This window comes from Perognathus longimembris, chromosome 7, assembly GCF_023159225.1.
Source record: "Perognathus longimembris pacificus isolate PPM17 chromosome 7, ASM2315922v1, whole genome shotgun sequence".
Classification (NCBI taxonomy): Eukaryota; Metazoa; Chordata; class Mammalia; order Rodentia; family Heteromyidae; genus Perognathus; species Perognathus longimembris.
The window spans coordinates 28675014-28700561 of record NC_063167.1 but is presented as its reverse complement, the minus strand read 5'-3'; the positions used below and the strand labels follow the sequence as shown (position 1 = coordinate 28700561).

General features: G+C 46.7%; 1 protein-coding gene across 4 annotated transcripts in view; it reads right to left on the bottom strand.

The window, feature by feature from the left end:
* Kdm4a (lysine demethylase 4A) overlaps positions 1-25548 on the bottom strand; it is a 50242-nt gene that overhangs the window by 13064 nt on the left and 11630 nt on the right. For all 4 annotated transcript variants that reach the window (XM_048351106.1, XM_048351108.1, XM_048351107.1 and 1 more), the window contains exons 5-16: positions 25121-25314; positions 22199-22248; positions 21364-21467; positions 20869-21006; positions 19613-19857; positions 18286-18485; positions 15533-15906; positions 7914-8034; positions 2861-3042; positions 1424-1628; positions 727-803; positions 80-135 (exon numbers count right to left, since the gene is read on the bottom strand). In XM_048351106.1, the coding sequence (XP_048207063.1) occupies positions 80-135; positions 727-803; positions 1424-1628; positions 2861-3042; positions 7914-8034; positions 15533-15906; positions 18286-18485; positions 19613-19857; positions 20869-21006; positions 21364-21467; positions 22199-22248; positions 25121-25314 (1946 nt within the window). The remainder of the gene's footprint in view (positions 1-79; positions 136-726; positions 804-1423; positions 1629-2860; positions 3043-7913; positions 8035-15532; positions 15907-18285; positions 18486-19612; positions 19858-20868; positions 21007-21363; positions 21468-22198; positions 22249-25120; positions 25315-25548) is intronic.

The window sequence follows — 25548 nt, the reverse complement described above, 5'->3', positions numbered from 1 at the left end:
AACACCCATGACCCCTGGCAGGACCCTTGCATGCTGCTTCAGAACCGAGCCTGGAGATCAGGCTGCTCAGAAAACTCACCGGTCATCATTTGCTCTCTGCAGGGCCCCTCCTCGTAAGGAGCATAAACAGCAGTCCTGCCCAGAAGGAAGTGGGAGGAAAGGGATTATCACCAAGCCATTAACATCCCATCAGCTCTCCCCATGATTTCCTGTGGGCAACCCTAACCTCAACTAAGACAGTCCTGTGATAAGAGGCAAGAGACAGAGAAGCCATCCATTCAGGGACAGAGTGCACCAATCATCATTTGACTTAACACGGTTCCTAACAACTGTGAATAAAGTCACAAGAGTGGCTCTGTACGAGCTGGAGGCAATGTGGGGAGAACTGCTCCCTGCAGGGGTAGTGCCAGGGGCAAGGGGGAAGAGAACACTGAACATGGAGTTAAGGGAGGAGAAAGAAGAGGAAGATAAGGGAAAAGAGGAGGAGGAAGTGAAGGATGAATAGGAAGAAGAGGAGGAGGAAGCTAGAAACTAGTTTCTAGATCACCTCCTGCCCTGGTGCAAGTGGGTAGCATACTACTAAGGTCACCGGGCTTGTTCCCACAATGCACTCTGACATCATGGAGTACTGGGGTGCTAGCAAACTGCTGAGGAAGTCAAGTCCAGCATGAAAAATCCTGGCCCTGAACTTGTCTTGTAAGATAGGAAGAGTGTTGAAGTACTCACTTCTTCCAGGGCATTGGCTGAACACCGGGAACACATCCACTCTTCAGAAGCCTTTGTAGGGGGGACCCCATAGCAACCTAGTAAGAACATCAAGGAAAACAAATTAAATCTGAAGGTGTGGATTTACAATTTTTTGTTGTTAGTCATGGGGCTTGAACTCAGGGCCTGGGTGCTATCTCTCTGAGCTCATTTTGCTCAAGGGTAGCACTCTACCACTTTGAGCCACACTCCACTCCACTTCCAATTTTCCGATGAGGTTAACAGGAAATATGAGTCTCATGAAGTTTCCTGCCTGGGCAGGCTTCAAACTGAGATCCTCAGATCTTAGCCTCCTGAGTAGCTAGGATTACAGATATGAGCCATCAGTGCCTGGCTGCAATTCTTTTCTATAAACCACCTCCCTCAAATATCAAATCTTAGAGAAACCCCAGAAGCCTAAGTCATTGTCAGCAGGACTCAAATAAACAGTAGGATAAGGGTCTGAAAAAGTCAAAAATTGTGGGTTCACAGATACAAACAACCTAGCAGCAGCAACCAAGAGGGGAGCAGTTGACTGGCTCCAATACAGATGTTTAGCATCACAGGAAAGCCACTGATCAGCAACAACCCTTTGTATTGGGGGAGGAAGAAGGCCAGCAGGTGGCCAATAGCAGGCTCATGCTCCAGGTACAGGAGAAAAAAAGTGAGAGGCACTCACTGGCGTGGACCCGGACACTGCACTTCTTGCAGGAGACCAGCATGCTGGTGCCATCCTCCTCCAGGTATGGAGTGGAGAGGTTGATGTCGGTGCTACAGCCGGTGGTGGTGAAACACATTTCTGGAATCAATGGCTTGGTCCTTTGTGTTTGGGCAGCGGATGCGGAAGCCTTTCCACAGTTCTGACTCAGGCCTCCAAACTCGACCTGAGGGGAGAGAAGAATACACAGCACAGTGAGCACAGTGAGCACACACCCGTGCGCTCTGCTCTCCACCTGCTCCTTCAGCAGAAAGCTGGCTCTCTCACTCATGTGACTATGACTATAGCTCCCGGGTGCCCAGCCATTATCCCGGAGCTACTAATTGAAGTTACCTCTAATGACTCAAATTCAATTTCTCACAGCAGCATCAAACAAAGGCCTCTAGGGGACAACTGAGAAGAGGGAGCGAGGTAAGAGGCAACTGGGATTTCAATCTTCCCAAACCAAGTGATAATAAAATGCACTGAGATGTTAGCAGCAAGGCTGCCACTGTGGGTTCCCCCTGGTGCTGTATCACATGGTGGCCCCATTCAGGGAGAGCACCCAGAGTAGATGCCCCTAATGGACCAGCACTGATTGCTTCTGCCAATCCATGTCAGCAGGTCACCTGAGCTATGGCTCTGTCACATGGCTGGAGCCCCACCCCTGCTTCCTGGCTCTGGGCCCCTCCATGGAAGAACATTATGCCCACATACACACTTTCCTCGGCAAAGCTATGCTGCCTGCAAATGTCTGCTGGCTCTACCGCTGGATGGCACCATTATCCTTGTTCCAAGAACAGAGCCCAGAAACAAATCAACCTCTGGGCCTGTGCCATTTGTGAAACTCTGGTGCCGACTTAGTAAAGATGCTGAGAAGGACCAGGCCAGTCGCTTCCCTCACAAGCAAAAGGACACACAGTTCTTTGGCTGTGCTTTCTGTCTGTGCAAAGTAGTTTTGGACTATGGTTCCACCCTTCAGCAAGCATGACCCTGGAACCCCTCCATGCCACCATAAGGCTTAGCCACCTGCCACCTTGTGCAGGTCCTGGCTGAGCCTGAGCTCATCACCCGGTACCTACTCTGTGAATGCCTTCTTGGCCTCTTAGAAAGCTAGACCCAAAGGGATCCGTAATGGTGCAGCCATTAATCCCCCAGCATAGAAAGGGCAGAGCTGACCCCAGCATTGGTGCTTCCCACTCTTCCACTGCCACACCCCTGGTTTCCACCCTCCCAGAGTTACTTCCTTCCGGCCCAGCCTCACCTATGTTGATGACCTGTCAAAGCATAACCGAGGTCCAGAGAGGACAGAGGTGCTAGGGAAAAGGAGTCTCCCTCAAGAGAAACAGTATGGGCAAACAAATCTATCTTCCTCTGACTGCTGATTCTGCATGCGGACATGGAGAAGGTGCAGCCAACCTGATGGTAAGTCTGGAAGATCATGCAGACAGCACAATGCGGAGCCTGCTGGGCCATGAACTCATTGAATTCCTTCTCGGCTTCAAAATTTGGAGGTCGGTTCTGCCACAACTGGCTTAGGGGCTTGGCCCAAGCCTCTGTCTCATCGGCTTCCTCTTCAGGGGTCAGCTGCTCAGAGGTCTCTAGAAGAGGTAACAGAGTAGGTGTTAATCCCAACCAGGCACAAGGCAGGCTATGCCAGGATTTCTGGTCTCAACTTTGGACTCAACTCAAGATTCCTCAGGGTGATAAGGGCCAAGAACAAAAGTTACTGCCTACAGACTCCTTCAACGCCTAGATTGATGGTATTGTTTTAGGGAGCCCTGACTTTACCTACTTCTAGTCAGACTGTCTTGTGATCTCTACTCTTCCTCTTGCCCAAGAGCTCAGCCCACTATGCTCTACTTAACAGTTGTCATCATATTCAACCCTTTGCCGTCTCGAAGGGCAGAACAGCTAAACACTGTCATGCCAGAAAATGTGTTATTTGCTGTCTCCAGAATGCCAACATGTTAAGTAAGTCCTCTCCCTTTTATAGCTTCCCCTTTAACTGAGCTGGAAGGGAAGGGGAAAGAAATTAACAAGGAATTGGCAAAGATTAAAGCTGTTATATCATGGTCCTTAGTCAAGACTTTCCAGAGCCTTCTAGAAAGCCCAGGGCCCAGCTGACTCCTCTGGGCAGGGCTCCTCAATTCCTCCTGGCTGTGCCTCAGAGCAGGGCAAAAGGATGAATCCTCTTCCTAGTCATAAAATGTAATGCCACGCATGATAAGTTACATAGGACTCGAGGTATTCACACACAGTGAGGCCAAAGGAAGATACTCTTAAGGGGAGGAACACAAAGGTGCAATGCCTCTGTGCCTCTGATCATAAAATCATATTCATTGAAATGAACTCCAGGAAATTGAAAGGAGAAGTTTTCTTTTTTGTTGCTATTTTTGTTTTCTTTTTTTTTTTTTTTTTTTTTGGCCAGTCCTGGGCCTTGGACTCAGGGCCTGAGCACTGTCCCTGGCTTCTTCCCGCTCAAGGCTAGCACTCTGCCACTTGAGCCACAGCGCCGCTTCTGGCCGTTTTCTGTATATGTGGTGCTGGGGAATCGAACCCAGGGCCTCGTGTATCCGAGGCAGGCACTCTTGCCACTAGGCCATATCCCCAGCCCTTTTGTTTTCTTTTTGTCTTGTTCATTTATCTATCTGTGGGAGGATAAGGAGAGAATAGATATGGAGGGACAAACTATACAACTTGTGGGTGGGGATGGGGGGAATAACCAAGAAAGAACAAGGGAAAGGGTGACACTGTCCAAAAGAAATATGCCCTTTACCAGACTTATGTAACTATAACCACTGTGCACATCACCTTTACGACAATGAAAATTTATTTTTAAGAGGTGTAATGTCATGTCTGTAAACATATAACGGCAGTCTATAGATCCAATCTATCCACTACTCCGAGGGAAAGGAAATATAGAAAAGTCCACAAGGATCCTAGAGACAAATTAGTCTACAAAGCTTAAACATGAACTTGTTTACCTGTCACAGTGCCCTGGTCAACACAAATCCTGGTCTCTCCTATTCACCAGTTATCTGGACTCACAACTCATCTGTCCTCACAATGCTGCACAGGGAAACTCCCCTCTGGGTCCATCTGCCCAGAAGAATGGAGCTCACTACAGAATGGAAGTCAAGTTTGCTCACATAACAAGACAAGAGATAAAAGATTACGGGGAGACCCATAATAGTTCCTTCTGAAGGCCTAGAACAAGGGAGGGAGGGATACAAGCAGAAGGAGATACCAAAATAGACTGCTGTTGTGATACAAGGGAGAAAGAAGCTACATCTGCCACAATCTTCCTTTGCCAAGTGTAGTCAAAATGAGCCCAAATATGTGGAGACTGACAGCAGACTGGCCCTGCCCCATGGGGCATCTGAGGGAACACTGAAGGAAAGTGTATGCAACACTACAGACACAAACACCCCAGCTACAACTTCTCCAGTGAGCTAGCTTCTTGGACAGAAGTACTTCCAAAGGGCCCCCTGACATCCCCCCAAAGCAGCCCAGGAAAGGCTCTTGCACTAGGTGCCCGTTTGTTCACTTCTGATGACAGTAGGCCAGCACAGATGAATGGTTTTCCACTTTGCCTACCCAGTCGTGTTGACTCTAAAGGAACCTGGCAGCTGCCATTGTATGCACCTTCAGGGAGGCCACTGTAGCGTAAGGAGGCCAACGCAGACAAGCAAAACCAGCTCCATTGTTCAGGTTCAGTCACGAGGCCTGGCCCAAACAAGAGGGACCAAGATAGGGTGGAAGAAACAGAAAGAGACAGGCTCACAATGACAACTAAAAATTTAGCACACTGACATCTGTTCCACTTACAAAGTCAAAAGTGGCCAAAACCATTCCATATGTGAATACTGAAAGGCAGGGAAAATGTTCACGTTGTTAAGTAAAAATCACAGGAAACTGAAATTTTAACAGTTTACGTATGTAAAGCTTCACAGAGCCTTAGAGTCAAGATGTGTGCATTTCACTAAAAATGTTATGCCTCAAATGAAAAAAAAAATGTTTTTAAAAAGTAAGGGAGTCAGACTCAAGCAGTTCATGCCTGTAATCCTAGCTACTCAAGAGGCTGAGATTTGAGGATGGTGGTTCAAAGCCAGCACAGGCAGAAAAGTCCATATGAGACTCTTATCTCCAATCAACCAATCACAACCCAGAAGTGGCACTTTGGCTCAAGTGATAGAGCATTAGTCTTGAGTACAGAGGGTCAGGGATAGTACTCAGGACCTGAGTCCAAGTCCTACAACTGACAAAAAAAAAAGTGAAGGAATACAGGAACAATGGCATTTGCCTGCAATCCCAGCACTCAGTAGGCTGAGACAGATGGATGGTGAGTTCCAGGTCAGCATGGGACAGGGGGAGATGGGTGGAGAAGGAACATGGGGGACGTGTTCTCTTAACACTAACAGAAACTAAAGAAAGCTAACTTCTAGGGGCTGGGAATATGGCCTAGTGGTAGAGTGCTTGCCTTGCAGACATGAAGCCCTGGGTTGATGATCATGTGACCTGAGGACAACTTATTCAAGGGACAAAGCAGACAGGTATATATGTGTTAAAGCCCATGACAGAAAAATGGGTTTATAGTGACAGTGTTCCAGTAACTACTATTAAACACATAAAGAGAGCACACAGTATCTACATTCTCTTCATTTGCCACAGTGGAACATTTCTCATAAGTCATATTATATTATACTGTGTTTTCAATTATTTTATTTAAAAATACCTGGACATAATTTATATTTGTCTAGAAAAAGTAAGATAATGCATTAAACATTCACAGTGTTCATCTTCAAAGGATGGGTGTATGGCGAGTCTTTTCCTTTTATTAACCTGTTCTCCTTTCCCAGTTTTCTACAATCTGTGTTACTTTAATGTATTGGACAGAGCAATCATGGAACTAGGCTGAATTTCTGACTGGGCTGGAATACAAACGGAGAAGTCTTAGGACCTGGTCTGGTCACTCTCACTGACTAGAAGACCTCCACGGCTGCTTCTGTACCAGCTCTCATGGTCTTTGTACTATAGAAAACTGCAGAGATGGAGCTCTGACACCAGATAAGGAAGGAAGAAACAGGGTAGGGAACTGCCCAGCACTAGTTAAGAGTGCAAGAGCCTCTGTTCTTGTGAGCAGGGTCTGGTCACTGACATCTGTGCCAAGGCTCATCATAAATTGTCTTTCTGGATCCTGGGCTCCAGGAAGCTACTCTCCCCTAAGTGTCAGTGCCACACTACTTGTCCTTGCTCATGTCTCTCCTTCACACTCCCCTCCTTCCTCTGTCCACGTATCCCCAACCTCTGCTCAGCCATCTCCATTTCTACCTTGTTCAATCAAAGGTACAAACCAGGGAGGGAGCTCAGCAACTCACCTTTCTCCCTCACAGAATACCCTCAGCTCCAGAGCCAGTCACTAAACCCAGCCAACAGCATCTTCACCACCTGCCCTTCTGCTAGCCCTCCTAGCACCAGTCTAGCACCATTCCAAGAGCCCACCTGGGGCTCTCTAAGCCATCCTCAAGACGCAGTCACTAGGAACAGTCTTTCTTTTCTTTCCTGTGCTGGTACTGAGGCTTGAACTCAGAGCTTTGTACTTTTGCTTAGCTTTTTTCCTCAGAGCTGGCACTGTACTACCTGAGCTAATACCTCAGCTTTTTGCTGTTTAATGGGAGATAAGAGTCTCTCAGATTTGTCAGCCAGGGCTGACTTTGAACTGCGATACTCAGATCTCAGCCTCCTGAGTAACTAGGATTATCAACATGAGCCACCAGCACCCATCTAAGGAAGTCTAAGGGTAATCTGACCATGTTATCCTTCTGGTTCAAACAGTTCAATGGCTCCCGGATGCCTGTGAGAAAAGGTCCTCATTCTGGGCTTACCTGTAACACTATCCTTGACCTAGCCTTGTCCTCCTATCCCAGTACTCGCTCTCTGCCCTTGACTACATCTTCAGCCATAATGATCTAACAACCCTTCCTCTGCATATATACTCCTATTCTTCTCTCTGTGGTGGCTCATGCTTTCCCCTCAGCCTAGAGAGGTATCCTTTCTGTAGATCTGTTTACCTGTCAGTTTGCCCCACTACCCTGTGAGGGTCTTGAGGGCACGAACATATCTTAGTTTAGTTTTGTATCCACACATCCACACAGCACAGGGCTTGGCATCATTGAGAGAATTTGCTATCCTGAAAAAATCAGCCTTGTGCCTCCTAGGAGAAGAAAGGAAAGAACCTGCATGCAATTATCCCGTATTAGGCACATACCATCTCCAGCTGATAATGAAATTCAATTAGCAAATTAGATTTTTTAAAAGTAAATGCTATCCTCTGTACAGAATTATCTGAGAGAGCAGCTCAGCCCCAGACCCACCCTCTTCCCCTCAGCTTGGCCTTCTGAAGTCTAGTCAGAGTGAGTCCCAGTGCAGCGGGCTGCATTCCTCCTACTGAGCAGGGGACCAGGCTTACCATCATCACTGACACACTCCTGCAATACAAGCGGGTGATGGCGTGGAAGCTTGCTTAAGGGCTGACGGCGACCCTTGGACTTCTTAGTCCCCTCCAGGGAAAACATGTACCGATCAGCAACCTGGGAAAAGCAAAGGATGTTAAAATGCCCTTGTTTCAACTTGAAGTACAACAGAACTTAAGTCTTAGAATGAAAACTAGGAGGCCAGACATGGTTGTGCCTCATAATTGTAATACGTGGGAGACTGAGGTAAGGGATTGATTATTTATTTATTTATCGCCAATCCTGAGGCTAGATCACAGGGTCTGGGCACTGTCCCCAAGTTTCTTTTGCTCAAGGCAGGCACTTTACCACCCAAGCCATAGCACCACTTCCGGCTTTTTCTGTTTATGTAGTACTTAGGAATCAAACCCAGGGGTTCATGCTTGCTATGCAAGCACTCTACCAACTAAGCTACATTCCCAGCCCTTTACTATGAATTTATTGCTACGGTTATAAGTGAGGCACCTGTTTAGCTTGCTTGATCGAGTGACTGATTTTTAGTACTGGAGCCTAAACTCAAGGCCTTTGTGCTAGGAAGGCAAGCACTCTACCTAACACTTAGTCCAGTTAGGGACGATCTTGGCTATGAGGCCACTCCAGGTGACAAGGGGGAAAGGAAGGAAAGAAAGGGACATGGAAAATAACCAAGATAAAACGTAACCATCTGCTTTATGTTAGAATTTTAGAGTTAAATCTATGCCTGATGGGTGGTTTCTGGCCTTGGAGCAGCCTGAAAAGCAAACCTACTCTCGTTCTAAAGGAAAGCCAGATACCCTACCCCTCAAACTCATTGCCATGAGACAACTTGGTAAGCTAAGAAAAGTCCTGGTGCTCTTTCCCTTGGATCAAGAAGTCAAGAGCAACTGATATAATGTGCTAGGGAGCAGAGCTGTACAGGTTGCAGGCCTAGAGGACATCCAAAGGGATGCGGGTGACCTGAGCCAAAACAAGGCAAGCACCCCACGGAGGCCTCAGCTCTTGTGGACATTGCTAATACCTCGGCTGATGTTTCCCCAGCACTGGCCAGGATACTGCATCTCAACCTCTGGCGCCTTTGCTACAAAGGAAGGGTGATCCTATACCACATTCATAGAAACCAGAGCAAACATAATTGGGAATCGGATGTCTAGGATTCACTCAGTAATCCCATGCAGGAGTTTCTTCTTAATCAACTTACCTAAAACTTAGTTATACTGACATTAGGAGATGCAGGGCTGGCAAAAGCCATTAAGCAAGGAAATGAGGCCTGCAAGAGAGCCACTTTGCACTGATAAAAAAAAAAAAAGTCTCAGAGTGCTGATGAGAAGCAGTGGCACTGCAGTGTCACCTCTGAAAATGTGCCCTGGGTCCATAGACACGAAGGAGCCACTAGAGGACCATACTTGGGATCCTAAGACAAAACACATTCTGTGCAGGCCATGCTCAAGAAAAATAGAGCCTGTCTCTCTAGACATAAATCCTACCAACAGGATTCAGAGTTTATGTACTCATTCATCAACAAATGTCCACTGAGCACCACTATGCCAAGGCCTGTCTAGGAAAGTAAATGTGAAGCAATGGCCTGTGACAGGACGCAGTAGTATACAAGAATAAGGTGAAGATGTTGAAACTTGTTACTACAGTGATCCAGGAAGATGACAAACCACAGCCTCCCTGCACTCAACTCACGGTGTGGATTTGTCTGAAGCAGTGATTTTCAAAATGCCCGTCAGGGGGCTTGGATGTAGCTTAGAGGCAAAGAGCTTGCCTAGCATGTGGAAGGCCCCAGGTTCATTCAATCCTCAGCATCATAAACAAACAAAAAAGCAACAACAAGGACAAAAAAATACTCCCTAAGGCCCTCGGAAATCTCAACTGAACTAAGGATGAAGAGGTCTGGGCCCTATCTCCTTTCCACCAGAATAGCTTTGCTTTTGACTTCTGCTTTTCAAATGAGTTAGATTTTACTTTCCAAAGGGTTCTTTGGAGCAAGAGATGTGGTTTCAGAATCTTGAGCATCAGGTTCAGAATTATGGTTGTGGTTGGCTGAGGTGGTTCACATTTGTAGTCTCAGCTACTTGGGGAGGCTGAGGTAAGAGGATCAGCTGAGTTCATGAGTTAAGAGACCAGACACTAGAGTCAAGGCATCACCCAAGCAAGCTAGCCAAACAAGTGTGAGGGGCTAAGTTAACAAACAAACAGCAAAATAAAAGAGTTAAGCGGCTGGCCTGGCAACATAGAGAGATCCTGTCTCAAAAGAAAAAGCTGCAGGGGGCTAGTAGCTCAGGCCTGTACTCCTAGTTATTCAAAAGGTTGAGATCTAAGGATCATGGTTCGAAGCCAGCCAGGACAGGAGAAGTCTGTGAAACGTTTATCTCTATTTAATCACAGAAAAAGCCAGAAGTGGAGTTGGTGCTCCAGTGGTGGAGTGATACCCTCAAGCAAAAGAAGCTCAGGGACAGTGCACAGGCCTGCAGTTGAAGTCCCAGGACCAGCAAAAAGAAAACAAAGAAAAAGCCAAACTACAGAATTAAAACTATGGGAATAATGGTGGAAGAGAAATTGACTGGAGACTAGGCTTTCTAGGGACAGAGGACAAAGAAACGAAAAGAGACTTAAAAGTGCACAAGTAAGGGAAATTCAAGAAAGCCAAGCCGAGGAGAACGCCAAGGGTGGGGATATTCACAGCAGCAAAGGACACAGGAAGAGCTGAGCAGAGAAGGACCAAGCACTTGGAAGTGTAGGGTCTTGTTTCGGAGAGAGAGTCAGGAGCCATTTCCTAGAAGAGCAAGTGAAGGAATGAGATTGGAGTTTGGGGAAGAAATGGCCCCTAGAATCATATTTTTTAAGATAGGAGCTCTATGACCAGGTTTCATAGCCAAAAGAGGAAAAGTAGCTTGTGAAAGGGAGATATTAAGATATGACAGTCCCTAAAAAATGTCCATATCCTAATCCTTGTGTGTTATGTTAATACGACATAGGAGAGTCCAGGTTGTTCATCAGATGACCTTAAAATAGAGGGATTATCTGGGATTATCTGGTAAGCCCGATATAATCGGCACAGCACTTAATAACAGAAGAGGGATGGAGAAAAGGCTGTCCTGACATGATGCAAGAAAGACTTGAGAAAACATTAGGGCCTTTAAAGATGGACGAGAGCCACAGACTAAGAAACAGAATAGCTGACAGGAGTTGGAGGAGGCAAGCAATGGATTTGCTCATAGGACCTACAGGAAAGTAAGTACACAACCCTGTTGACACCTTAATTCTAACAATGAGACCCGTTGCAGACTTCTGAAATCAAAAACTGTAAATAGTAACTTTGTGTCATTTTAAGCCTCTGGTTTTGTGGTGGCTTGTCCTATAGCAGCAATAGAAAAAAACTAACAGAAGCCAGATGCTGGTGGTTCACGTTTGTGATCCTAGCTGTTCAGAAGGTTGAGACCGGAGGATCCTAGTTGGAAGCTAGCCTGGGCATTTTAGTCCATTTAACTCTCATTTCCAGCAAAAGCAGTAAAAAAAAAAATAATAAAAAAATAAAAAAGCTGCTTTTGAGGGGTGGCTCAAGCTCCAGCAAGTGGTAGAGTACCAGCCTTGAGTGAAAAAGCTAAGGGGCAGCACCCAGGCCCTGAGTTCAAGTCCCAGGACTGGCATGCATGTACAAGGATAGATATGCACACCCATGCACCCACACGCATACACACACAAACAGGATGGGAGGTATAGATATATCAAGGACTAAAGAGGTGAGGGTCAAGAGCAAGAAGAGTAGATGCAGTTTGGGGACAGGAGGAGGACATCTTTGTCCACGATCTCATCCAAAGTGCCTCCTACATTCTCAGCATCTGTATCCAGGTGCTAGGGGTTCTGTACAGATAGATGAGACATGACTGCTAACCCAGGCAGAAGAAAAACCCAGAGTCCCATTGTGGAGTCTGTTTTTTCCCACTCTTCTCATCCTGCCTCAGGGAAAAACAAGTCGGTCTATACAAATCCCTATCTTGTCTCCTCACCTTCTTATCTCCTGGCTACAACCTCCTTCTACTACATGGCATCCACACCCTCCTCCAAGTGTGGTCCCTCCCTGGGATGCACTCCCACTTCTAAATCCCCTCCCTACTTAACAGGAAACACAGCTTCCAATCCCAGTTCAACCACCTAGCAGGGCATGTGGGCATGCACCAACAGCACCCGTTAATAAGGGGTGATGAGTCTGGCCTCGATGGCTCAGTGGGTAGATGGGATTTGACAGCAGGTAATGTTTCAGGCCCCTGCCTGAAGGAGAACTGAGATGGGAGGTTGCAGAATGTTTTGTTCCCTCTCCTAGCAAGTAGTACCTAGAGTCAAGGTCAATGTCCCCAAGGAGGTGTATTCCACATGGGGGAAACCAACTGTTGTCCAGTCTTAACCTCGCTTTTTCAAAGCAGTTTCACCTAATAAGAACTTCTGCAGCAGCCATTGTATGGCTCCTGTAGCTAAAAATCCTCCACCTTTGGTACTTTCCCAGGGGATCAAACAGGGCACTTTCTCCAAAACTGCTGTATGTAAGACTGCCCTACAAAGGCCCTTGAAGCCAGGTGCTGGTGGTTCACGCCTACAATCCTAGCTATTCCGGAGGTTGAGATTTGAGGATCATAGATCAAAGCCAGCCCGGGCAGGAAAGAGACTTTTATCTCTAACCACCAGAAGACGAAGTGGAACTACGCCTCAAAGTGACAGAGCTCAGAAACAGCGCTCAAGCCCTGCATTCAAGCCCCATGAATTGACCAAGAAAAAAGCCCTTGATATGGACGGCAGCGAATACTCTGAACAGCAGGCAACCCAATGACAGCTGGGGGACCCTCGAATGGGGTGGCAGAACACTTGAGTGCTCTCAGGAACCTGCCTATTTCCAAACACAGACACAATGTCACCAGACCTTTATAGAAATGGACAAAGCATTTAAAAGAACGTAATATAGAAATTGTGTGTGTGTGTGTGTGTGTGTGTGTGCGCGTGTGTGCACATGCATGGGGCTTGAACTTAGGGCCTCGTGCTCTCCCTTGGCTTTTTCCTCTCAAGAATGGCACTGTACCCCACTTGAACTCCATATCCACTTCTAGCATTTTGCTGATTCATTGAAATAAATCTCTTGGATGTTTGCCTGGGGGCTGGCTGTGAACCTCAATCCTCAGATCTCAGCCTTCTGAATAGCTAGGATTACAGTTGTGAGCCACTACATCTGGCGAGAAACAGAAATTCTTAAGACTCCAAATGCCCATGATGGGAGCCTTCCACTATTCCCCACAACTATAAAGTCACGTTACTTTACAACATACAACAGACCACTACGTTCTGTGGCAGAGGGAGCACCTGGGGTCTGTCTGGTCCACACCGTCACCACATGGAAGCTGAGAGGGAAATATCTGCTCCTACAAGAGGGCAGCCAGCTGTAGGTCATCTGTCTAATTGAGTAAGGGGGTGATTACTTTGTTCTATCATGTTACTGATAATATAGCGACACCCTAAGCTTTCATGGCTGACTCTTGTATCATCACTTAACTGACTCCAAATTCAGAGGGAAAAAAGGATAGCTGTTAATTTATTGGTTCTTTGCACCTGCCTCCCAGCCCCCCAAAAATAACCTACAAAAAATAATTCGCTTTGATGAAATTAATTTGGCAGTAATACAAAGACTGGGGAACACACACCAAGTCCTTGGCATATGGTAAGTCCTTGCTGCTTCTCAGCTGCTTTTGTGACTGTGACAGTAAGGAGAGGCAGGGAAATTAGAGGACATCACCATGGCTCATGCCTGTAATCCTAGCTACTCAGGAGGCTGAGATCTGAGGATCAAAGCCAGCCAAGACAGCCAAGACAGCAAAGTTGGTGAGACTGGGATGTTAATTAACCAGCAAAAAGCCAGAAGTAGAGCTGTGGCTCAAGTGGTAGAACACCAGCTACACTGAATGTAAGCCCCACTACTCATGCACACACCCACATGCTTTTTGTTTTTCCTCTTGGGTGTGGAGCTTGAACTCTCAGGGCCTGGTTGCTGTCCCTGAGCTGCTCAACGCCAGCACTGTACCACTTTGGGCCACAACTCCACTTCGGTTTTTTGGTGGTTAGTTGGAGGTAGAAGTCTCATGGACTTTCCTTCCTGGGCTGACTTTGAACTGCGATCCTCAGATCCCTACATCCTAAGTAACTAGGATTATAGGCATGAGCCACCAAGGCCTGGCTTGCTCACACGCACATGCACACCCGTACGCAGACACTTTTTTTTGTTGTTTTTTGGGGTTTTGTTTTTGTTTTTTTGGCCAGTACTAGGCCTTGGACTCAGGGCCTGAGCACTGTCCCTGGCTTCTTTTTGCTCAAGGCTAGCACTCTGCCACTTAAGCCACAGCGCCACTTCTGGCCATTTTCTGTATATGTGGTGCTGGGGAATCAAACCCAGGGCTTCATGTATACGAGGCAAGCACTCTTGCCATTAGGCCATATTCCCAGCCCCCCGCCCACACACACACACACACACACACACACACACACACACACACACACACACTTTTAAGAGAAAAATTTTCAAAAAGGAAAGGAAAGGTTAAGGGTGTAGCTGAGTGGTAGAATGTGTTGCTTAGCTTGCACTATCTGTAGCTACCACCCCCGCCCCCAAAAAGAAAAGCCCAAAAAGTAAACATAGGAAACAGAATTTCAAGGGGCCCCCCACTGTTTTTTAATATGTGCCACCCTTATCCCATAATGTAACAAGGCCCCTGGAAGCCATGAGGCCAGAGAAAAGAGGTCTTGGTTGGCAAGAGACAGCTACAGCTAGCATGACTCTTGGCACCTCTCCTCTGTGGGAAGAGTCACCAAAATCCAATTTGTATAAAACCAACAGAAAATAGCTTCTAATGAGGCTGTGTTCCAGGAGGATGCCTGAATAAATATGTTTAAATTTGCAGCTTTGGGTTTCCAAGAGGAGGCTGTATTTACCATACACTGGAAGTCCACAGTTAAGATTTCTAAGAATACCCTTGGGTGTTCTAACCCTTGTGTGTCTAAGACAAGGAGAGTGGAGGAAGGGTTCCCACCCACACCAGTGGGCATCCAACTGGACTGAAGATCTGCCGCTGTCCCTAGGGATAGTGTAGTGATGCAATCCTCTGGGCCACAGTCATACAGAGAAAGGAGAAAAGGAAATCGCAGCAAAGATCAAGCTAGAAGAGAGTAGCTGTCAAATGATGCAGGCTGGCCAGGAGCCACATGGCTCACAACTATAATCCTAGCTACTCAGGAGGCTGAGATCTGAAAATTGCGGTTCAAAGCCAGCCCAAGCGGGAAAGTCCATGAGACTCGTATCTCCAATTAACCACCAAAAAACTGGAAATGGTACTGTGGCTCAAGTGGTAGAGGGCTAGCCTTGGTTTGAAAAGCTCAAGGACAGTGCTCAGGCCCAGAGTTCAAGCCCCACGACCTACCAAAAAAAAAAAAAGTGATGCAGGCTGGAGAGGGGTGGAGGAGTAGTGAGGGATATCTCCAGCCCTCCTATACATCTGCAGTACCTACAGAACTCCCTCTTTCACAGGATGCCTTCCACACCACTGTCCAGAGCCCATACCTCTGCCAGCTCCTGCTCACTGATACTTCGGGGAGCACCACCTTTCTTCTTCATGCACGGCTCTCCCGAGGCCACTTTGCCATCCCCTTTGGCGTAGCTGTGCACAGTGAGAACTCCCGTTTGCCCTTGGGCTTGGCAGGAGAGAGGATCGCTGATTTCTGAATCAGAAGAAGCAGAATCTCGAGAAGAACCGGAGCCCAGGCTAGAAGACAATTTCTTTTTGGAACTGGAGAAGATAAGACGTCCTCCTATGGAAGCAGGATTCACAGAAAGATCCAGGGCAGCTGCCTCTTGTTCCTCCTCCTCCTCATCTTCCTCTTCCAGTTTGACGTTTTTCAGCTCTTCAAATCTAACTTCAGTGGAATCAGGGTAATCTGAAACATCAATGTATTTGCATTAGACAGAGCCAAGTTCCTCCTGCGCGTGTGAACTTGATGAGGGCAGAGTGGGAAAGCATGAAGAACATCAGTGTGAGTGGGACTTGATTTCAAACCCAGGCTGTCACTGGCAAGGCCACTGTGTGATAGAAATATCTGCTTAGGCCTCCCATTTCTTCCTCTATTTGTCAGATAAGAATTCCCAGATATAAGGTGGTACACAACCACATCAGCAAGCTATTAGCAAATGGCAGCTGCCATTCCTTCCTTACAAGTCTCTTGCAGAAAATGCAAGCTTGCACTCAGCAGTTCTGATTACCCCAAGCTAAAAAATCTGCTGAGAAGCCAGCTCAGCCCCAGGGTCTGAATCCATGATGCTGCCAGCAGACATACCACAGCATGGCAAACAGATTTCTTCAACCTAACCAAAACAAAGACTCGCCTCTCCTCAACTAATTGAGCCTCAGTGTCCATCTGAATGACCACTCTAAATAACAGTGACTGTACCACACCCTTCAAACACACACAGCTCCCCTAGCCTTTAAATGAACAAACCCTAAAATGATAGGCACCTCCCCAACTTGATCATTATACACTATGTACACAGGTCAAATTACCACACTATGCCTCAAAACATGTACAATTACGTACCAATTAAAAAGCAAAAGTAAGGGCTGGGGAGATGGCCTAGTGGCAAGAGTGCTTGCCTCCCATACATGAGGCCCTAGGTTCAATTCCCCAGCACCACATATACAGAAAACGGCCAGAAGTGGTGTTGTGGCTCAAGTGGCAGAGTGCTAGCCTGGAGCAAAAAGAATCCAGGGACAGTGCTCACGCCCTGAGTCCAAGCCCCAGGACTGGTCAAAAAAAAAAAAAAAAAAAAGCAAAAGTAAGCCGGATGTGGTGGCACACACTAATAATCCTGGCATTTGGTAAGAGGAGGCCAAAGACAAGTTCACAGACAACCTGGAATATAGACATTGTCTCCAAGATCAAAATGAAAAGCTGGGTGCTGGGGCTGGGAATGTGGCTTAGTGGTAGAGTGCTTGCCTAGCATGCATGAAGCCCTGGGTTTGAATCCTCAGTACCACATAAACAGAAAAAACTGGAAGTGGCACTGTGGCTCAAGTGGTAGAGTGCTAGCCTTGGGAAAAAGAAGCTCAGGGACAGTGCCCAAGCCCTGAGTCCAAGCCCCAGGACTGGGGGGAAAAAAAACAACAACAAAAAACGGCTGGGTGCTTGTTGTTCATACCTGTAATCCTAGCTACTCAGGAGGTTGAAATCTGAGGAACCCGGTTTGAAGCCAGCCCAGGCAAGTCATGAGACTCTAATCTCCAATTAACAATTAAAAACAAAAAGCCAGAAGTAGAGCTGTGTTTCAAGTGGTAGAACACTATCCTTGAGCAAAAAAAAAAAGCTCAGGGATAGCATCCAGACCCTGACTTCAAGCTCCAGAACAGACAAAAATAAACAAATGAAAGTAAAAATAAGAGATTGTGGCCAACCTGGGTGATAATAGTGAGTTCTAGGCACCCTGAGGAACATAGCCTGAAAGTAAACCCTGTCTAAAAATAGAAATAATCAATAAATAAAATTAGATGGCAGATAGTTCCAGATCATCTCACCAGGAATTGCCAGGCTCCCCCTCTCTCATATGCTATATCTGCCCACCTTATCTCCTAAGAGTCACCTGCACCAAAGCCCTCTGTGTTGCCGGTGCTGATGGCTCATGCCTGTAATCCTAGCTACTCAGGAGGCTGAGATCTGGGGATCATAGTTCAAAGCCAGCCCAGGCAGGAAAGGCTCTGCAAACTTTATCTCCAATTAACCACCAGAAAACCGGAAGTGACACTGTGGCTCAAGGGCAGCACCCAGGCCCAGAGTACAAGCTCCAGGACCGACAATAAAAGAAAAGCCTCTGTGTTTGTGTTTCCCTCACTCCTTGCCAGGCAGCAGATGAGCCTTCCCTCTGTGCCATCCATCCTACAAACCCTGAAGTGCTTCTCACATGCCAAACACAGGTAGGCTCCCATACCTGGCTCCTCCCTATTATTATTATTATTATTGGTTTGTTTGGTTGTTGTTTTTTTTGCCAGTCTTGGGGCTTGAACTCAGGGCCTGGGCACTGTCCCTGAGCTTCTTTTGCAAGGCCAGTGCTCTACCTCTTGAGCCACAGCGCCACTTCGGGCTTTTTTTCTGTGTATATGGTACTGAGGAATCGAACCCAGGGATTCATGCATGCTAGGCAAGCACTCTACCACTAAGCCAGATTCCCAGTCTGTCCCTATTATTTTTCTGTCCCATATTATTTAATATGGCCTTGAACATGGCACAGACAGGCAATGATTAGGGATGTGGAAAAAGCATCACACTCACCTGGGAAGGGCAAGCTGTCTTCCACCTGCCGTACGGAGCTGTGGGTGGGCCTCACCGGGGCCAGGGCAGCCTGGCACTCTGTCATCTCATACTGTCCTGAACTCAATTCCTCCTTGGGGAAGAGCTCACTCTGACTCACCTCCTGTGGTATTTCAAGACAAACCCGGTGCCTCTTTGTCCCGATACGATGCTTGGCCAGGCTATAAAGAGCAAAACTTGTAAGAGCCAACTACCCAAACATATTCACCCACATACAGCCAAACAAAACCCAAAATACATGGCAAGAACCAAAACTCTGGGCCAACTCTTATGTGACCCAAGACAAGGGCCCTCACTGTTCTGAATTCATTCTATCATCTAGAAAGCACAGGTTATCTCCACTCATCCTGCAGATTTGTTGTGAGGATTGCAAAGAAGCATGCATAATGCCAGTCTGTGCTACATACCCCATCAGTGGCCCCCCGGGCTTTCCCACATGGCTTGGACTCTGACAGCACCAACAGACTCATGTTCCCTACACCTCCTGCACTCACAAACTCTACACACCACCAAGATCTCCTTTATAAAAACACTCTGGAACAGGCACCAGTGATTCATGCCTGTAATCCTAGCTTTTTAAGAGCCCGCGATTCACAGCCAGCTGTGGCTGCTTCATAGCCAGCCCAAACATGAAAAGTCCATAAGACTCTTATCTCCAACTAACAAAAAAGCCGGAAAACTTATAGCTTAACTGGTAGAACATTAGCCTTAAGCAAAACAATCTTAAGATATAATGCTTAGGCTCTGAGTTCAACCACCAGGATGTAGCTTGTTTGGTAGAGTGCTTGTTTAGCAAGGTCCTGGGTTTGCGCCTTAGCACTACCACTAAAAGATACCAACCCTGATGTGATGAGCAAGAAATTGATTTGGAGGGCAGGAGTGCCCTGCAATGCACCCCTTGTGCCCCTTGCCCCCTACAAGCTGCATATCTTTATTTCTAAGAGCCACGGGAAGAGCCAGAATACTCTGAGTCTAAAGGTTCTAGAGAACTGGGCACTGGTGGCTCAGGCCTGTGATCCTAGCTACTCAGGAGAACAAGATGAGAATGATGGCTGGAAGCCAGCCCTAGCAGAAAAGGCCATGAAATTCTTATATCCAGGCAATCAGCAAAAAAAACAAAAATAAGAGAGAACACAAGGCCTTGAGTTCAAGACCATACTACAGGTTTTGGAGCCTTTGCCAGAAGACAACTCTTTCAGGCTTGGCTCAAACAATCTGCTTAGAAACAGTCTCTCTGAAGGCTGTAGGAGCTGCCCAGATAACAGAACCTCACAGGGTTCCCAATTACCTTCTCTTCAGGTCTCCCTCCTCTCCATCCTCCATCCCCTCCATGTGACTCTCTGGGCATTGCTCATTCCCAGCTCTTGGGGACAGTTCACTCTCCTTCAGAAACTCGGCTGCTTCTGGCGTGGGCAGAGTGTGATCAATGACCGTGCTGTCCTTCCCAGCTTTCCACAATTTGTATCTTTCTGGCTGGAACCGCCTCACAAACACGTCCATGGAGATCTTCACCATATCCTTCCTGCAGGAGCACTGCCACAAGGAATCCACAGGTGAGCACATCGTGCCTGTTCCCACCTCCCTCCATATCCCATCCCTGCCCTCCCTCCTTCCAAGTAGAAAAAAGCATGGCATGGTTTCAGACCCCACTATTTCTATTCACAGACTAAAAGGACATTATCCTGGCTGAGCCTTCAAACACGAGGAAAGCAGGGAAAAAAAAAGCAGGGAATTTGTGGCAGAGGGGTGGATTCATCTGGCACTAATAGAAATCGTTAGCAATGTGTTCTGCAAGCAGGTCCCAGAAAGGTGACAGCCATCTGTACTTGGAGCTATGCAAGCCAGGTCCACGCAAGCCAGTTTACTACCTTGGTTAAAGGCCCAGCCCTGCCGTTTGCCTGAAATATACAGAAACCCTTCAAGATTTCTCAAGAGAAGTCTAGCCAGGCATGGTGGCAAAGTGTATAATCAATCCCACGCTGAGTGAGGCAGGAGGATTCCAGGTTTGAGGCCAGCCTAGGAAATTTGGTGAGAGCCTGCATCAAAATGAAATATTTAAAAGGTCCTCAATACTGCAAAAAGAAAAAGGGAGCGGGGCCAGGTGCTGGTGGCTCTCGCCTGTAATCCTAGCTACTCAGAAGCTGAGATCTGAGGATTGTGTTTCAAAGCCAGTCAGGGCAGGAATGTCTGAAAGACTCCTATCTTCAATTAACCAGCAAAGAGCCAGAGGTGGAGCGGTGGCTCTCAAGTGGTAGAGTGCTAGCCTTAAGCCCTGAGTTCAAGTCCAGGACCATCCAAAAAAACAAAAATGGGGGAGGGGGGGATGGAGACCTCAGAAGGGCTCTGGCAAATAGTGTATGCAGGTATGCTCTTACTTAAGTGTTGAATATCATACTTTCTAAAACTGAACACACTGAGAAAACCTCTCTGTAAATAACTGTTTCTGAATTCCAGCAGTTAAAGGACAGATCCTGACCCCAGCCAATGCACCTAACATTAATGCCTTCAGTCATGGTACCATAGGAAGAATTCACAAGGACTTACCAGCACAGCCTGCTTCCCATATTCAATCCACCGACGGGTAGCAAAGTTGGTAGACTCAGCACAGTTGAAGCCATGGTTGAACCCAGCATGGTAACCATAAGGAAAAGTGATCATAAATTCTCCAGCTTCTTGAGTGACCTAAAGAAGAACAGCCGCCATACACGACAGAAAGCTACAGAAGTGGACTGCTGCCTGAACTTGGGCACTGCCACCATGAACCACACAAGCAAGAATGAGGCATGAAAGCGGCAGTCTCTATCTTCTGTAAAACATGAAGTCTCAAATGCATCAGATGCATACAAGACGATATAGAGTGAATCATTCTTCCACACCAACCCTGTGCAAGGAGGACCTGACTCACCCCAGTACTAAATCACACCAGGCCCACTTTTAGAGGAAACCCTACCAGACAAACTGATGAACTAGTGTCAAACTAAAGCCAAGACCACAATGTTTCAACAGAAATCTAAACTTCCATATGTAAACTCAGCTCACCTTGTCAAAGGGAATCCCATATTTCTTCAGCATCAGCGGGGAAATCAGTGTCATCTTATGGCGGAGGAAGGCCTCACAGCTCTGAGAACTTCCTGGGAAAAAGCCTGAACACATGAACAGGTCTAGGTTAGCAAGGGTCCTCCACACCAGCTCTGCGATCCCAGAGTGACTTCACACGTGTGTGTGTGTCTTATGTCTTATCTTAATAAAGGAGAATGAGACACAATATCATCTCCAAAGATCCTCTGGGCTTATTCTAAAATTCGGCAGTGAGCCTTTGGGCTCTCTCCCATAGGGTACTGTCTGCATAATCAAACTCAATTTGGAGGACTGGGATCATTTATAAGCTGCCTCTGTTCTTACAGATGTCCGAAAACTAGGACGTTCTCTAGCCCTGAAATATTGAGACTGCATCCTTGGTCTTCGTAACCACATCTACAGTATAGTCTACCCCACCATTCTCCAAATAGACTCTCTAGAGGCACAGGTCTATCAAATCTACTCAACTTTGGCTTTAATATTTGAGGTGCTGGCAGAAGAACCATGATCAAAATGACTCATGTACTTCCTTGGTCAAAGAAACCCAGGATGGGAAGGGTGGGGGAGAAATGCCAGTAAAAAAGAGTCAAAGAAGTAAGGACTGACATCTCAAGCAGAACAAAGAATCTAGTTAGCTCTGCTAGGGTAGCCAATCTGGCAGATGAGCTCACAGACCCACAAACTGCATGCAAGCCTAAGAAAGGCCTCATTAGATAAGACCATAGATGACAGATATTTCTAAGCAGCAAGCAGTTTGAGGAAGGGTCCACCCAGTACCTAGAAGAAGCATATGTACCTTTTGCAAGGCGCTCCAACCGCTTTCCATGCTCAGGTGGAACAGAGTACCTGCAACCAAATGAGTGCATCAGACACTGGGCAGAGGATGGATGACAGGAATGAAGGAGCTCGATTAATGTCTGGGGTGATGGATATGCCAACTACCCTCATCTAATCACTGCACATTGCATACATATACTGAAATGTCACAGGGTATTCCAAACATGAATACAATTATAATATGTGTATTAATAATGAAGAGTGTGCTGGGTACCAGTGGCTCATGCCCATGATCTTCACTACTTAGGAGGCTGAAATCTGAGGATCATGTTTTAAAGCCAGCCGGGGCAGGAAAGTCCACGAGACTCTTATATCCGATAAACTACCCAAAAAAGCCGGAAGTGGCACTATGGCTCAAGTGGTAGAGTGTTTGCTGTGAGCATAAGAAGTTCAGGGATGGCTCCCAGGCCCAGAATTCTAGCCCTAGGACCAGGAAAACAAAAAAATTCTATCTCCTTCATTATGGTGTTCATATAAAAAAAAATAATGTTTAAAGGGTTGGGGGAGAAATAAAGCATGCCATTGCATAACCTCAGTGATTTTTTAAATGCTCCCAGCAAAATTGGGAAGGCCTAACTGGCAGAGGCTGGAGCAATGGAAAGCAGGGAGGAGATGGATGAGACCCTAGAGACTGGGCCCCTTATCTGCTGCTGAACCCATTTCCCCTTCATCTCCAGAACAGCTACACTGATTACCCAATAATTAATTACTCCTCCACCTGGTGGGGTGTCTAGACATCACAGAAGCTGCTCCTCATTTAAAAAAAAAAAAAGAAAGAAAGAAAGAAAGAAAGAAGATAATGCCTAATACAGTTTTAAACTTTTGAAAAACTATTCCACTTTACATTCTGAATTCACAGTAACCTTATTTCAACCTTTATTATCTATGCTGCAGTATTTCTGCGAGCATGCTTTTGGTCGCAGCCTAGAAGGAAGCTGGGATTGGTTTGAGGCTGGGGATGGCTTGAGCTCAACAGTTCAAGGCTAACAAGCAAAACATAAGATCCTTACTCAAAAAACCCTAACCCAAACAGCTTCCTTGTAAAACAGAACACCGAATTGAGGAAACTGTCACCTAAAGGTCTTTGAGTTGGGCACTGATGGTTCAACGCCTACAAGGATGAAACCCAGGGTCTTGCACATGCTAGGCAAGTAATCAACTACTGCCCCAAACATCTGATGAATCAGAGTGGAAATCCAGGGAACTTTAGAATACACAATGATGAAGATGCAAAAGAACACTGACAGAGGGCTGGGAATGTGGTCTAGTGGTAAGAATGCTTGCTTGCCTCATGTACATGAAGCCCTGGGTTCCATTCCTCAGCACCATATATATAGGAAAATCCAGAAGTGGCGCTGTGGCTCAAGTGGTTGAGTGCTAGCCTTGAGCAAAAAGAAGCCAGGAACAGTGCTCAGGCCGTGAGTTCAAGCCCCAGGAAGAAAAAAAAAGAAGCCCCCCTAGTGGAAAGGCAAGGGACAATGGCTTGTTTAAATAACTATGGGTTCAAAAGGCTTCTTTCCTACAGATTAGAGAAGAAAAAACAAAACAAACAACAAACAACAAAAACAACAACAACAAAAAAGGGAATGGATGTGGCTGAAAATGTTCAAAAAGGGAAATCGAAACCAATATAATTTCCCTGCTTCCTCATTTCTCAGCCTGGACACAGCACCAGTGGATTTGTGCACCAGTGTCCTCTTCACAAGGAATTCTGCAACTGTTCCAACAGGCTGGCCACACTTCCCTAGCTCCCATCCTAGACTTCCCTCCAGCCCACCCAGCATGTCCTCATCTAGGTCTCAGGCAGACCTCAGAGCCACGACTTGCTCTTCAAAGCTTTTCTGCCACAGTACTGTTGCTTTCCACTTTCTGCTTTCTCCTATCTGCTCTGAGGACAGGCTTCGTAAGTCTTGCTCATCATCGTCGCCAGCCACACGGTCACTAAAATGCTGAGGCTCAGAGAAGGGGCAGTGTGGAGAGAGAATACAGTGAAACGCTAGCTCCTGGCAAGGCTGGCTGTTACCAGTCTTGGGATGCCAAGAGACAACGGCAGAGTAGCCTCTTGGATCCCCCTCCTCTATTATAAACACACTGCTGCCCAACAATTGGTTTTCCCTTAAGAAAATGAAAGCTTTCTATCATCTAAAGGACTGATTCCAGTCTTAAAAGTCTGCCTCTAAGAAATGCCTCAGGCTTGTTGAGAAGAGTTAGGAAAGCAGTGGGATAGCCTAGAACAGAGGGTGAACAAATGCAGGTATGGCTGGACACTGTGGAACATGAACTATACATATACATCTTGTGGGTGAGGATAGGAGGGGCAAATGGGGAGGCGGAGGGAAGGGGTGACACTGTCCAAAAAGAAATGCACTCTTGACATGACTTATATAACCAAAACCCCTCTGTACAGCACCTTTATAATAACAAAAAAAAAATAAACAAAAAGAGATGGGGGCACAGCAGAATACTTGCTCAACCAAACAAAATCTTGCTACTCAAACAATGGCCTGAAGCCGGTTGCTGGTGGCTCATGCCTGGAGTCCTAGCTACTCAGAAGGCTGAGATCTGAGGATTACAGTTTGAAGCCAGCCCAAGCAGGAAAGTTCCAGAAACATTTATTTCCAATGAACCACCAGAAAACCAGAAGTGGTGCTGTGGCTCAGAGTAGTACAGTGTTAGCCTTGAGCAAAAGAGCTCAGGGCCCCGAGTTCAAGCTCTAGGGACAACCAAAAAATAATGGGTGGGGGGAAAAAGATGGCTTGAAAATGTATCTCCAAGGTGAAATGCCAGGTCCACCCCAAGTCTGTAGTACCAGAATCCTCATTTCAACCATCCTAGGTACTTCCTGTGTGCATGAAAGGTCAGAAGGCCAGGCTGCCTTTACCAGGACTTGGGCTCGCCAAAGTGCAGATAGTTGATGCTGTACAGGTCCATGTCTTCCGTATGCCAAGCGAAAGATGTCTTCCACATGCCAAAGTAAAGGTACGGCGTATTCACACCTTCGATGGTGATGCCACTCTCTTTCTCCACCAAGTCTAGGATTGTCTTCAGCCGACCAATATTCCACTCATCCACATGCTGCCGAGCAAACGACAGTCCAGATATGTGACATTTGCACGGAGAGGCCTCAGGTGAGCCTTCACGTCCAGCCAACATGAAGGACACCATCAAAACCTCAGCATCATTACTCACTTCCACAGCTTCTACCAGAACTGACAGCACTATGTCTCCAAGAGCCAGTGCCACCTTGGGTAGGGAAAGTAGGGCAGCAAGCAAGTCACCTGTTCTAAACCTTGAGGCTAAAAAAAAAAA